Source organism: Serinus canaria, chromosome 20 (genome assembly GCF_022539315.1).
Source record: "Serinus canaria isolate serCan28SL12 chromosome 20, serCan2020, whole genome shotgun sequence".
In the NCBI taxonomy this organism is placed as follows: domain Eukaryota; kingdom Metazoa; phylum Chordata; class Aves; order Passeriformes; family Fringillidae; genus Serinus; species Serinus canaria.
The window spans coordinates 7,602,402-7,616,604 of record NC_066333.1 but is presented as its reverse complement, the minus strand read 5'-3'; the positions used below and the strand labels follow the sequence as shown (position 1 = coordinate 7,616,604).

Genomic DNA, 14,203 nt, shown 5'->3' with positions numbered 1-14,203 from the left:
TGCAGGGAGAGGGCAACTGCACTGCTCGGCGTCCGCTTATCCGGGTCCTCAAGCGGTCCAGCCATTCCGCGCGCCTCAAAGGGCGTGTGCCAGGCGCTGATTGGTGGGTTCGGACTGCCGAGCCCTGTTTGAAATCCGTTAACGGCGGCGGCAGAGGCGCCGCGCGGAGTGGCGGCGGCGCTGCTGAGGTGAGTGCAGGGGTACTGGCTGGACGCCCCCGGCCTCGCCCCTCTTTCCCCGACCCACAGCCCTTCCCTATATCTGGTCGTTCGCTCCGGCCGTGGCGACGCGGCTGTTCCCCGGGTCTACTCCGAGCCCAGGTATTGGTAACGGGGCCGAGAGCTCGGCTGGGAGACGGAGGCAGAAGACGGCTCCGGCCGCTCAGCCCGTGGCCGGAGCCGCTATTTACGGCGCCGAGTGGGCTCGTAACGGAGCTCCGGGGGCTGTTTGCAAACCCCTCGTTCCCCGGGGAAGCGGAACCCGGAGCCCGCGGCCGGTAACGGGAGGAGCCGCCGTGGTGGGGGGGGGTTCCCGGTACTGGAGCGCCAGGCGTGAGCCTTACGGTGGGGTGGGTGCCTCGGCAGTGAAATAAAGCTCTAAGTCTTTAAACAATTATGAAATCTGATGAAACAGTGTATTTCACGATGGAAAGCTCTGTAACTTCTTTTCAGTCCAAATCTCGCTTCCCAGGAAAAGGAAGGAAGCAAACCAGGCAAAACCTGGCCCAAGTAATAGAAAAAAAAAAACATTAGGGGAGCTATTTTTATGCGGAGCTTTTTTTAATCTAGAGGACCTTCAACTTAATGTAACAATTAGTTAAGGCTGTGCTAGCTAAAAATAATTTTCTTTTCCTTGAATATCTATTATTAGAATGTCCCATCTTCATGTCTTCTGAAACTTGTGGGATCTTTTTTAGGGAGCACGAGATGTCAGGGCTGTTTATTTTTGGGAATGGGGGCGGGTCTGGGCCGTTAGCACAGCAAAGGCTGTGCCAGCACTTTTCCCTACCTTGGCTGCTGGTCTGGGTGGTCTGTGGAGCTTTCTGCGGCCTCAGCCCTGACCTGGGGGTAGTTAAAGGCTTTGTCTCCCAGTGTGAGCATTAAATGATGGAACAGCAGCGTTTGGGGGAATGGTGAATCCATTGTTGATTTTGTGCTGCAGAAAAGCCCAGCTGAATTTTGAGTAAGGGGCACGAGAAAGGAGGGAGAAGCTGTAGATCCAGAGCATGTTGGGAGTGTTCACTTAACCCTGCTCAGGGAAATGCAAGGATGAAGGGTGACTTTCTGAGGCTGTCAGTGTTATGCAGAGGGAGTTCAGGTGATGGTGTTGTGCTGGGATGGTTCTCACTAGGCTGTGGTGACAGGACTGTAGCTTCAGAGATGGTCTAACTTACATGTTAACCCCTGAAAAGCATCCGGGACCTTTGGATTATTCTCCCAATAAAAAGAACAGAAAACTCTGGGTTGCAGGGCAATGAAGAAGCTGCCAGGTTGAATTAAAGCTGCCTGGTTAGTGCAGCATCTGTGTTTAAGTGGCAGCTGTTGTTGAAGCCCAGCAGAAAGCCCTGGAGTTGCTGGAGCACCCTCCCATGCAGCTGCCTTAGCCTTGGGGAAGGTTCTCTCGCTTATTCCTGGTTGCCTGTCTTGGGTTCCAAGGCATGTGATCAGCTGTCTTTGTGTTTATCTGCTGGTGAAACTTAGAATAGCCTCTTCTTGTGTGTCTGTTGTTGCTTATTGTGCTTTCTGATCCTGTAGGATTTGCCATAAGTAACATTTGTAACTTGTGAAGCTCCAGTGGTGTGTTGTGATAAGGCATCATCTCCAGTTCAGCAGGGCCTTATCTACATTGCAAGGTGGCAAGAAAGAGCAGATCTCTGACTTCCTCAGGACCCAGACTGTTTTGGGTCAGAAGGGACCTTAAAGCTCGTCTTGTTCCAACCCCCCATCACCATTCCTGGCAGAGACACCTTCCAGTGGACCAGCCCTTTCCAACCTGACCTTCAACATTTCCAGGAATGGGGCAGCCACAGCTTCTCTGGGCAGCCCTTGCCAGAGCCTTACCACCCTTACAGGGAAGATTTTCTGCCTAATATCCAGTCTGAATCTCTCCTCTTTTAGTTTGAAGCCATTCCCACTTGTCCTGTCACAGCCTTTCTGTGTCCCTATCCTGTCCTTGCTACTCTCCCACACTCCTCCATTCTCTCTCCCTCTGTCCTTGATTTCTCATCTTGGAATGCTGCATCCTATCTCCAACACCATGACCTTAATGACTGGGAGGCTTCTTTGTCCAGGCGAAGTGTGCTCTTGGCACAAAATTCACAACTACATCAAGACACTGAACACATCTGTGATGGAATTGTGTCAGTATTTTAAAGCTAATTTGGATTAGAGAGAGGTGTGAAGTTATTCCAAAATACCTGTTGCACTTGCTGTTGGATCAGTCTTATTCTGGGATAGGAATGCTTGTTCCAACTTAGTGTAATCCTTTTTCAAAGCTAACTAATCTAAACCATGCCAAGGCACTCTTCTGGAACGTGCCAAAGTGTAGTTACTCAAAAGAAACCTGATGTCCAGAGGAACCCACTGCCTATTCCTCGTGTGGATGCGGCCGTGCTGCTCTGGAGGCACGTTTAGGTCAGTGAGAGAGCAGATCTAGAAAGCAAATGAAGATTTTAATTAACTAGTCAGTTTATAGAAGGAATTTGGGGTCTTTTTGCAGGAGAGAAGATCAGATCTTCCTTTCCTGCCTCAGCAGCTCTGCAAACCAGGTGAAAGCTGATCCCGCAGAACGGGGGTGAGGGTTCCCCGGCTGGCTGCCTGCAGACACCCGTGTCGACACAGGAGGTGATGGATGTGGGGGAGAGCAGGGTCATGCTTTAAATCCACGCCGAGCTGTGTAGGATTACAGCGTGCCTGTAGTCACGCCTGGGAAATGCACACACTGCCTGCTAATTAGGGAACGTCCCTATTAATGAGGGAAAATTTCCACGCCTCCCTTCCGGTGGATGAATGCTGCGGTGAGAGAAAGAATTTTGGATTGAGATAAATGTGGTTGTGCTGTCAGAATCATGATGGGGTGTTTTAAAATGCCTGCAGGGAGTGGGCAGCCGGTGTTGGGCTGTGCTTGGCAGAGCCTGTTGGGTTTGCAGATGCCTTTTGGTGGGCACAGGAGTGATAAATCACCAGAGCATTCCTGGCTGATCCCTGTCCCAGCCTGAGTCGGTGGGTGGAGGAGCAGGATGCCTCTCAGTGAGCTGCTGCTTCACCATCAGTCCTGTTCCAGGCAGGACTTGGAGGATATGTAGGGATTTGAGAGGCAGATGCCATGAGTTCATCTGACTGAAATGGACTTTCTGGAGTTCAGTCACAATAACATTTATCTTCCTGCTGTCTCTTTCAAGAAACAGAGTATGAAACTGAGGCAGTGATACAATCCTTTTCCTGATTATTCTCTTCTGTCTGGGATAGATGGGAGAGAGAAGGGGTCAGCAGTGAGGTTGATGATGAGGGTGGTTGACACATGGAATATGGGCTTTACTCAGTAAAAACCTGCAAACTGCAGCAATGTAGCAGCGGGCACAAGTAGCTGTGAAACATGATGCCCAGAGCTCTGACTCTGCCTGGAGAGGGTGAGGGGAGAATGCAGATGACGCATTTGATTTTTAAAAAAGCCTAAAGTGTTGACAGAAATTCTATCTTGATTAAGGGCAGTAGGAAAGCATTTGATTCCAGCCGTGTCTTGAGCTCAGTTACAGTTGGTTTTGGCTCTAATTCTTCTGTTTGCCTTCTTTGGACACTACCTTGACATCTTCCCAGCCATATAGTTGGTGCTTCTCTAATGACGTTCTTGCCTTTAACTATCACATCTCTGCTCTGGGGAGCTGGAGGCTTCTCAGTGCACCCATCCTCAGGGGCCAGTGTTTGTGACCAGCATGGTACCCCCTAAAGACTGCTTTGCTTTACTCTTGACCATTTTCTTCTTTATTGAGGATCACCATCTGGATTTTGAACCATGTGTGGTCTGCCTAGACAGGTGGTTAAGGGCTGATGCTCTGTGGGTTAGGAATATGCTGCTTTGGAATTGCTTGGATTCATAAAAGCAAAGTTCAGGTGATTTCCTTGGGGAGTGTTTTATAACATCCTTGTGGGCTTTGCCTCACAGCTGTTCAAGGCATCACAAAAGCACCTTTGCAAGAAGGTTTTGTATAATTTCAGGGTTTATAACTTTGTCACTGGCTTTATTCCTGTTCTGTTGAGTTTAATATCACCTGTTGACACAGGGACTCCTCTTGCTGTCAGTGCTTCATTAATTAACTGCAGGGACTGTTTGACATGGGTCACAGTGCTCAGTTTGTTTATAGCCTGGCCAGCCTTGGGCTAGTGCTAAGGAATGCAAGAGGGCCTGACACTGCTCTCCTTCTGACTGTTTGCCCAGTTACAGTGTTCTACAGAACCCTCTTCCTGCTTTGAAAATCAATTTATTACATAGAGGAGCACTTTTGTGTCATTAGTTCTTTTTTGTAGCCCTTCAGAGTGAGAGGCTGTGCATTGCAGTGCTCTGGAGTGAATCTCATCAGGTTTGTAAATCTTGTAAGAGTAAGAACTCTTCTTCGTGTGTGGTGAGGGAAGAAAGTGGAAAAGCTTTACACTTCTTAAAAATACAATTCTGGCACCCACAGGTACAAAAAAAAATCCAGTCAAAACTTGATCTTTCTGATAGTTTTGAACCTGCAAATGTCAACAGTGGTGAAATATGCTTAGTTTTGCAGATCAGCAGTAGAATAAAACTCTGCATTTCTCATGAGAAGTTCTGCCCAAAGGTGTGAAGTGCAAGAAGGGGGGATGTCCCAATGCCTGTCTCTAGAAACTCTGCAGAGGAAGGAGGGGGAGGGATGATTCCACTGATTCCCTGTTGTTGTCTAAAGGGCTGTAGAGGTGCAGACAGAGGACTCTTGGGGACCGTGTGGCTGTGAAGATGTCTAAGCCAGAATCCCGTTATTCTTTTGATGTCCCAAACATCTGCATCGATTTTGCAACTCTGAATGAGGATGATATGCACAATGCAGACTCCTGGTTTGGTAAGTTGCTTCCAGCTCCTTGAGGTGTTTCCTCATTGGATGACACCTTGGTGTGATCCTTGTTTTGGGCCTGGCTTCTGTGCCTATTAATCATGATGTTAACTGCCTAATTCATCATGCATGGGGTTTCATTGTTCTGGTTTATTTTTTTGTATTTAAATTTTGTCACCTGTAACTTGCCTTTGTTAACCTCATAATATATTCTGGGGTATTTTTAACAATTCCTAACAGTGTGTATAGTGAAAGTCTTTCTCCTTACAGATGAAAAAGCCAATCTGGAGAATGTCCCTCCTGCAGAAAATCTGGCAGAGGTCTCACACCGCAGCCCTGCTTTTTCAAAGCCTGATGTTACTCTGTCTTCTGTCCCATCACAAGAAGTAGCCATGAGTAAGCTGGCATGGTGTGGCAGGGAGGGAATAAATAAGTTTTACCTGCTTTTCACTGACAAAATGGAAAGGCCTCTGTCTGGTTTTTGTGGGGCCATCTTCATAAACTCTTATCTACAAGATCTCCTGTGGTTGTACTTGTTGTTCTATGTGTGTGTGTATATATATATATATATATAAGCTGACACTTGCCCCTTTCTCAGGTGAAAGTGATGGTGAAGCAGAACGTGCCCAGGGCAACACGGTCCCTCAGAATATTGTTGGGTCCCTGGCAACCTGGAGAGCTGCTGCCCCTGCAGAGGCCCCTCAGAGGTGAAATATTTGTGTTCAGTTTGTACAATGATTGATGATGGTGTAACTAAGCAGGTCCTTGCTCTCAGGATCAGCAGTTCTAAGCTGTTCTTGGGGTATCCTGTGGGGCTGGAGTTCTCCAACATGGAGATGGTGCATTGGGACATCTGATCTGCTGGCTAAGCTGGAGGGGCAGTCTCTAGGGTGGAAATGTAATGCAGTGTCTCACATACTTGTCAAATGAGACTCGGCAGCACCAGGAGCTTCTGGAATGTGAGGATATCTGAAACTGAGGTGGCTTATAAAGTTTCTTTGTTTATATCTGCCTGACTTGGGCAGAACTCATTCTTGATATGAATGCAAGCTCTGCATGCTCAAATATAGCAAAGAATATTCAGTTTATGGATTGGTAAACTTTAATAAATCATGCTGCCTTTGGATTGTTGTGTCAAACACAATTTGTGTGGTGGAGTTAGGGGATGCGCTCACATAAATGTGTCATCCAGGTCAGGTGTGTCCTCAGATCTGTGGGAAAACTGACTTCTGCTTTCTGTTCTACTCTAGACCAGGCAGGAGACTGGCTACAAAGCAGGGGAAGACCCAGCAGCGCAAGCAGCCGGGCAGAATCAAAGCAGAGAGAATTGCTAATGCCCTGGATAATAAGGAAGATATTCCACCCTTGAAGAAAATGAGACTGTATGTCATCCAAGTCCTTCTGTTAAGGGCTGGGAAAAGGGATACAACTATTTCTTTGGAAAGGGTTTCTGCCTGTTTGAGATGGTTCTTACAGGAAGGTTAGGGGGTAGTGGCTGGAACTGGTTGCTGATACTGGTTTCATGAACAAGAAATGGCTGCAAATGCTGAAGGAACGGCTCTGTTTGGAGGTGGAGATGTGAATTAAATAAGTATAGGCTTCGTCACCTTCTTACTCAGTGTCTATCAGCTTTAAATTTGTCTGAATTTATCCATCCGGAAGTCATCAGGCAGTCATTAGCTATGAAAGAGTCGCGGCCAAAATATTTCTCAAATTAACTTAACCACTAAAGTATCATATGGTGATAAGCTTCAGGTCAGGAAATTGAAGTGTGATCTTTGAAACACTGCTGTATCTCAATGATCTACAGTGTACCTCCCTTCTCCAAAGAAGTTCTGAAAACTCAGTAATTCATCTTCCCTTCTGCAGCCTTAGAGTACCAGAGAAAGCTGGATGGTCTATATGTGGGCTTGGGGTGAGGTAAGGCTAGCCTGGCATACCTTAGATCTCACCAGGTGTTGGGATGTTATGCATGGTGGAGAGAGCTGCAAGTGGTAACTTATTTAGAATACAGTTAATTCAAGGGGTTTGCCCTAACAACTTTTTCTCTTAGTTCTGGTAGCAGAGAGAAGGCGACAGAAACGTCCACAAAGAAAGAACCCCTGCAGGATCCTGACCTCTCTCCAGGGAGAGGGAAAAGCAAACAGACCATGCCCTCCACGCCAACAATGTTGAAGTACGTGGCTTTCTTGTGACTTGTGTGCTAATCACAGTTGATTTAGGTGACAGTCATGGCTGTGTGTTTTCAGCTTCAACTTAGCATGTGATGGTATCACATTTAGTAAACACTGGGTCAAGGCAACAATATTAGGGTGAAATGTACTTCACCAGCTGAACCTCTGCACAGAAAAGCTTTTGCTTTGCTTTTGAGGAAAAAGTTGTTCTTCCTAATGGATCAAGAATGCACACAGCAAATGAGTCTGCAGAATAGCAGCTAGCTGTGAGATTTCTTGAGCAAACAAAACCCAAGAAGATCTCCTCTAAAGAGAAGGTTTTTATAACCGGTGATGCTCCTGCAGTGAGGCTGGGCATAAGCATGTTCCTTGCACAAACTTCATGCTAATAACCAGGGAAGCAGAAAGGCATATCTTAGTTTTTAATGTCCTTATGCAGGAGGACCAAACCTTCTAACAAGCCAAAGAGTACAGAGGAGCAGGAGCTGGAAAAGATGCAGCAATTGCAGCAGGAGGTTATGGAGCTGCGGAAGAAGAACGAGGAGTCTCTGAAAGCAGCTATTGCTGGAGCAGGTGGGCTCTGCCTGAATTGCTGAATGTAGCTGCATTGGGTTCAGCTGGAGAGTGCTGCACAGAGCTGTGCAAGCACCTTTGAAAACAAGCATTTCAGATTTTGCAATAAATACTAGGAGCCATTCAATGTAGATCAGCCCCTAAACTGCCTGGAAACAGGTGGGTTTGGGTTATGTCATGTTTTGAAATGTTAAAGACGAGTTCGCTAAAAATTTACCTAGTTGTTAGAAATTAAATGCTTTTTTTTATTTCCATAAATTGTACCCCACAGCAAAAATCTTCCAGTCCTTACATGTTCTTTTTCTCTAGCACAACCCATGAAGAAACCTGTCGGTCAAGTAACAAAGCCAATTAATTTCCACTTCTGCACGGAGAATAGAATTAAGCAGAACGTAGAAAGTCAGCCTGTGAACGAGTACAAGGAGCTGGATTTTGCAGCAGTCCTGAGGAAGCATCCCCCTTCTCCGGTGAGAGCCAGAGTGTTGCCAGAACTTATCTCACTGATTCTTGCCATCATCTCCCTGCTCCTTGTGCAATGTTTGGGCTGATACCCACAGAGAGGTTACCACCAGAGGCAGGTGTTGTGCAAATGTGACTGCAGACTTCCCATGTGTCTGTGTTGCCACAAGACTCCAAAGAAACCTTGTGGAAAAAGGAGCCCTTTAATGTTAGATCTTCTAGTCATTCCACTTTGTGCTTTAATGTGCTCAATACAGTTTCCCAGTATAACTTGTGCATTTTCAGACTGTTAACACTTGTGCTTAATGTGAGGTGTTCTCTTCTTTGCAGTGAGAGGAAGGGACAAATACTGTGCGTCAGTGGGGAAAGTAAATGTCATCATAACCTCCTGGCCATACTGACCGTGGTTTTCTGTCTCCAGGTGCGAATGCCAAAGGGACACACTGTCCCCAAACCTTTCAATCTGTCCCAGGGAAGCAAAAGAAAACTTGAAGAAGCCACAACAGAATATGTGTCCTTTGCTGAGCAGGTAGAAGCATTCCAAAAACGCACACCCCCTCGTTACCATTTGAGGAGCAGGAAATCTGAGGAAGGTGAGTTGTCTTGTCTTTGTCCACACACATTGGTGGTAGAGCAAGAGATGCTTTGACTATTCTGAGCAAATGGCCTGTGATTGTTGCAGGCCTTGCCATTAACTTCTGGTCTCTGACTTGAATTTGTAGGCTCAGTTTCAAAAAAGCCAGTGAAGCCTCAGCCCACGCATCCCAAAACACCAGTGCTGCGAACAAAGCATCGCTTGAGACCTGTCACCTGCAAAACTGCTGCAGAGTTAGAAGCAGAGGAAGTAGAGAAAATTCAACAGTAAGTAAGGGCTTACTCTAGTCCTCCAGGGGCTGATTGTATCACACTGGAAATATTTTTCAGGTACCCAAATGTCGCTTCTCTGGAATGCCCTTAATGTGTGAAAAAATGAGTAGCATACACTATTGAGATTCCTTTAGGTTATTCAGAATTCTTCAGCTCTGATTTTAGGGGAGTGAAATATAAACAAATCATTTTGAAGAATGTGCTCTTAGGAGAGCTGAGGGTTGAGTACAGCTTATGATGAGTAAAGCAAACCCAATATAGCAATGCAGCCTGCATGCACTTCAAAATTTGCCTGTAGGCAAAGTTTTGGATTTCTAGGAAAACAATCCATAAGATTTTCCTTATTAATCTTGCTGTTTTGAAGGCAAAGGAAGAATTGCTAGCTAGAGCTGCACACTAACATACAATGTACAACTGGTGATTGTCTCCATTGTTCCTGCATAGGTACAAATTCAAAGCACGAGAAGTCAATCACAAAATCTTTGAGGGTGGGCCACTCCTGCCCAAGAAACCCCCTCTGAAGAAGCTCACCCAACCCATTGGCTTTCAGCTGGAAATAGAAAAAAGGATTCAGGAGCGTGAGAGTAAGAAGCAGCAGGAGGAAGAACGCTTCGAATTCCATTCCAGGCCATGTCCCACAAAAATCCTGGAGGATGTTGTGGTAAGTTTAATAGCACCCAGGCTTGGGAATTGGTGGCAATGAGCTTCAAAATGTTTGCAGCTATGTTGCATTGTGTGTTTAATGATCTCAGTAAACAGTGTCTGTCATTAGGTAAGAGCCCCAGTAGGTACATCCTGTGCTGTCAGGTTGTTTCTCTGAGGCGTTTTCTTGGCACTTTGCCTTGGGTAACTCCTTACTGGCTTTTTTGAACAGGGTGTTCCAGAGAAGAAAGCACTTCCTGTTACAGTCCCCAAGTCTCCAGCATTTACCTTGAGAAGCAGGACCCGTGTGTCTGGCAGAGAGGAGGAAAAGGTAACAGTTGTGATGAGGCTGGAGCCATCCCAGTGCATCTGGATTGTGGATGGGATGCTTTGGGGCTGGAAGCCCCTTCTTTCCCTCCTGTGAGCAGTTCCTCCAGTAGTTACCTTGAAATAATTCACTTGAAATAATCTGGTTATTGCTACTCATTTTACAGAAACTGAATTCTCATTAAAAATGAAATAATTTCAATGCTATTGCACTGATGAGGGTTTCTGAGGTTTTGCTGCTATAAATGAGGAAGATGAACTGCTTAGATTTCTCATCCTTCCCTATTCTGTCACTGAAGGCAGACATTACAGATGAAGTTTCTTCTCCCTGAGGTGGGGAGCAGGATTCTGAAAGCTTCACATCCTTCTTCCTTTCCTCCTTGTCAATAGGATATTAAATAATTATAGTCTAATTTGAATGAGAACTAGAATTGAGAGTGGTTTCATAAAAGGAAGAATTGGGCCTGTGGTTCAGGGTTCCAGTAAATTAGTACTTCTTGGAATCCTAGTTTTTGCAGTGTCCACTGTTTGTGTGACCCTGCTGTGCCCCTTATCAAAGAAGCTCATTCAAAGCTCTTTGTGGTTTTGCTTGGCAGGAGTTGCAGCCTATACAAAAGTAAAAAATCAGTTCCTAATGCTAATATTCCTTTTAGGAAAAAGAGGAAGTGGCTGTGATCAAAGCTAATCCTATGCCACATTATGGAGTGCCCTTCAAACCCAAAATGCCAGAGCAGAGGCATGTGGAAGTGTGCCCCTTCTCTTTCGATGCCCGGGACAGAGAGCGACAAATACAAAAAGAGAAAAAAATAGAAGAACTACAGAAGGAAGAGGTAAGAATCAAAAGCTTCCTTGGATTCCACTCCTTCAGTAAAAAGAATGTGATAGAATTTGCTGTTGTCTATTAAACCTCCAAGGAAAGGACAAGAAATATTTTGAGTTGTTTATTTCAGGTGCCAAAGTTCAAAGCGTTGCCTCTGCCTTACTTTGACGAAGTTAAACTGCCAGAAAAGAAGGTCAAAACCCCAACTCAGCCTGAACCATTCCATCTGCACGTGGATGAACGGGGAGCTGCCAAGCTCCAGAGCTGGAAACAGCAGGTAGGATGAAAAGGTTAATGGGAATGACCAGACTTAAATCAACTGGAGTTGTTGTTGACTAGAGAAACTATCCTCCTTGAAGTGAATCAGTAGCTGAGTTGGAGCAAGGAATTTTTCTGTACTTGGCATGAGACTTGTACAATTGAGTTAAGGATTGGTCAATGGTTTGTTTTCATTTTTCTCACTTAATGGTAAATTATATTTACCACAATTGTATGAACAGCTGTGGGGCTTTTTCGAAGTAGCAGCTCTGTGCAGCTCAATTCTTTGCTGACTATCTCCAGGAATTTATTGACACATAAATAATATACTGCTTTTCTCACATCTGCAGTGGACACCTGAAACTTTCTTCAGGCTATTTTTTGGCAAAGCAACTGTCAGGCAATAAGCAACACCAAATTTTGCCTTTAATATAGTTTTCTATGGAAATTATTTGACTGAGTCAGCATGGCTTTTCCAGTGTAGGGATTGCTGGAGTCTGGGTCAGGGGGAGATGGTCTCTTTCTGCCTGGCACTTGATGTACTCTCTTCTTTTGCAGCTTGAAGAAGACTTGAAAAGGCAAAAAGAGGCAGCATGTTTTAAAGCTCGTCCCAACACAGTGGTGTACCAGGAGCCTTTTGTGCCCAAAAAGGAACATAGGATGTTATCAGGTAGAGTTGCAAGTACTTGCTACAGGGGCTTGGCTGATAGCTCAGAACTGAGGCAATTAAGTGATGTTTTTTCTGGCTGTTGCCTCTTCTTCATCAGCACAGCCAATAGTGCCTTGCATTTAATCAACTAATTGCCTAACAGCTTGTGTCCCCTGGGAGCAGGGGGATTTCCTCTCCACCCCCCTGTTCTGCTCCAGCATGGCAGCTGTATTTAGAAGCTCTGCTGCAATTGGCAGATGATTGATGTGTGCCAGCTCAGGATAAGGGTACTGAGAATGTGAGGAGCTCCCTGCAGAGACAGCTGGCATTTCTGCAGCGCTGTCACTCTTTCCCTCCTGTTTCTAGTGAGATGAAGGCATCTACTGCTTGGGTAGGCTGAGATTTGTAGAGCATAAAACCAGCCAAAAGCTTGTTTGTACTAACAATTGTGTGCTTGCTCCCTCCCATGAGAACACCCATGACGGGGTGACGTCTGCATTAACACTGCTCACGTCTGGGAGTAAAGTTTTCTCTTTTCCTGAAGCCTGGAGGTATCTCCTAACCACCCTTGCCAAGGGGAAGCTCTCCAAAGGGAGGCTTCCGTTGACATTAGTGCTGCTCTGCTTTACCTGACTGTCTTTGAACCAATGTTATCTCCTCTATTTCTAAACTTAGAGAGCCTTTCTGGTTCTGTAGTTCCTGAAAGCTTTGAGCTGGCAACAGAAAGAAGAGCAAAAGAACGGCAAGAATTTGAAAAGCGATTGGCAGAAGCAGAAGCCTTAAGGGAGAAGTATGAGGAGCAGATCAGGCAGCAACAAGAGGAGCGTGAAAAGGAAGAAGTTGCTAAGCTAAGACAAGAAATGGTAAGTGAGCTGTTTCTGAGCAAGGGCTATAAAGTAACCCAAAGGAATGTGGAATATCCTTATGGAGCTAATGTCACAGTTGAGCTGTGCTAAAACTGCCTTTTCAAGGTTCCCTTTTGTAAATTGATGACTCGCTAACTTCACAACTGGTTTAAAAAACCAAACCTACAAAACCATGCAAACAAAGAAGGCAGCTGTGCTGAGTTTTGGAGCTGCACATGTGTAGTTATCAAAGCAGAATGATCTTAGTAAAACCCACAACCCCAACAGATGCTGTGCATTTTCCCACTACCTCACTCCAGTGTCCAGGGTGGTGTGGTGGTCTCAGGCAGATACCTGCCTTCACCTCATTCACAGCTCACCTGCAAATTTCAGCTTCATCATAACTGCAGCCATTTGCTTTGTTTTGCCCTTGCTTATATTTGTTTTTCCACAGGTTCACAAGGCAAACCCAATACGCAAATACCGCAGCCTAGAAGTGAAGTCCAGTCATCAACCGCTGACTGTGCCAAAGTCTCCCAACTTCTCAGACAGATTCCGATGCTGATGAGCATCCACTGAAAACTGCTGGGAGATCCCATCCCTCTCCACCTCCCTTGGTAGGAGAGAGGGAGCAATTGTTTTTCCATGACTGCTTGGTCTGAACTCCTGTGCTTGGTTTCATTGTTGTACTGAGTAGTTAAACTCCACCTGAGCCCATGGCATTTCAGCAGTGCCTCCTGGCCTTGCTGTGTATATAGACCCCATCTTCTCTAGAGACCTAAACCAAGTTTTGATATTGCATACAGATATTGTGTACCTAACTAAATAAAAATTCCTAATCTGCTCGCTGTCTATGGCTAGTGGGCTGAAGCCCTTTCCTGCAGAAGAGTTTTTGATAAAGACTGGCCATGCAGATCTGTGCATCTGGCAGAGCTGTCTAATGTTTTTACACTAAGTGCTATTTTCAAGTGTCTGTTTTTTAGCATTTAGTCTACATTTAGCTTGAATTGTGTTAATTGAGGTTCCTTCAAGCCAGTGTAGCGCGGGTCTGGCCTTCCTTGTTGATGTTTAGATGACCACAAATACAAATCTTGCCTACACTTAAAAGTAATTCTTTGTGTATATTAGAGTATTAAACCATCTTGCTGTTTTATAACTGAAGTCCTTTTTGGGAAGCCATTTGTCTGGCAGGTGACTTGCTGTGAGCTGCTGCCCCAGCTTCTGGCAGTGCAGGTCTCTTGGCTGCAGAGCCATCAGCATCTCTGGCTAGTTTTGGCAGTGAGCAGAGCTAAACATAGCCCAAGTGCTCAATTGCTGGAGGACAAAACTGCTGGCATTATGAAGAGTGGACACATCTAGATTAAAGTTTTAATAATTATTTCTTACTTGGTATTGTGCTCTGATTTCTTACCTTTATATTTTGCTGCAATACCTGCTCACACCATGAGCAGGGCTGCTTGCTACTGTTGTGCTGCTTAGTAGAGGGGGTAAATGGAAATTTAGAATTAATTTGTTTTAACT

At 45.5% G+C, this 14,203-nt stretch overlaps 1 protein-coding gene across 3 annotated transcripts; it reads left to right on the top strand.

The window, feature by feature from the left end:
• The first annotated feature begins 20 nt into the window (after window positions 1-20).
• TPX2 (TPX2 microtubule nucleation factor) lies at window positions 21-14,067 on the top strand. 3 transcript variants are annotated; one of them, XM_018917273.3, is made up of 18 exons: window positions 114-188; window positions 2,719-2,843; window positions 4,925-5,077; window positions 5,339-5,464; window positions 5,667-5,775; window positions 6,319-6,450; window positions 7,122-7,244; window positions 7,682-7,815; window positions 8,125-8,282; window positions 8,696-8,867; window positions 8,997-9,135; window positions 9,586-9,802; window positions 10,016-10,114; window positions 10,764-10,940; window positions 11,061-11,207; window positions 11,747-11,858; window positions 12,513-12,700; window positions 13,137-14,067. In XM_018917273.3, exons 3-18 carry the CDS (start codon window positions 4,975-4,977, stop codon window positions 13,245-13,247), a joined length of 2,247 nt encoding a protein of 748 aa, XP_018772818.2. In that variant the 5' UTR covers window positions 114-188; window positions 2,719-2,843; window positions 4,925-4,974; the 3' UTR covers window positions 13,248-14,067. The 3 variants fall into 3 exon arrangements, with proteins under 3 accessions (XP_018772819.2, XP_009091287.2, XP_018772818.2); XM_018917274.3 differs by lacking the exon at window positions 2,719-2,843 and having other exon boundaries at window positions 21-188; window positions 12,534-12,700; XM_009093039.4 differs by lacking the exon at window positions 2,719-2,843 and having other exon boundaries at window positions 36-188.
• The last annotated feature ends 136 nt before the right edge of the window (window positions 14,068-14,203 follow it).

Coding starts and splice junctions, on each gene's coding strand:
- TPX2 (XM_009093039.4), top strand. CDS start 4,975: ATGTCTAAGCCAGAATCCCGTTATTCTTTTGATGTCCCAAACATCTGC. Junction 7,816..8,124: donor AGCAGCTATTGCTGGAGCAG/GTGGGCTCTGCC, acceptor CTTTTTCTCTAG/CACAACCCATGAAGAAACCT. Junction 11,859..12,512: donor GGAACATAGGATGTTATCAG/GTAGAGTTGCAA, acceptor TTCTAAACTTAG/AGAGCCTTTCTGGTTCTGTA.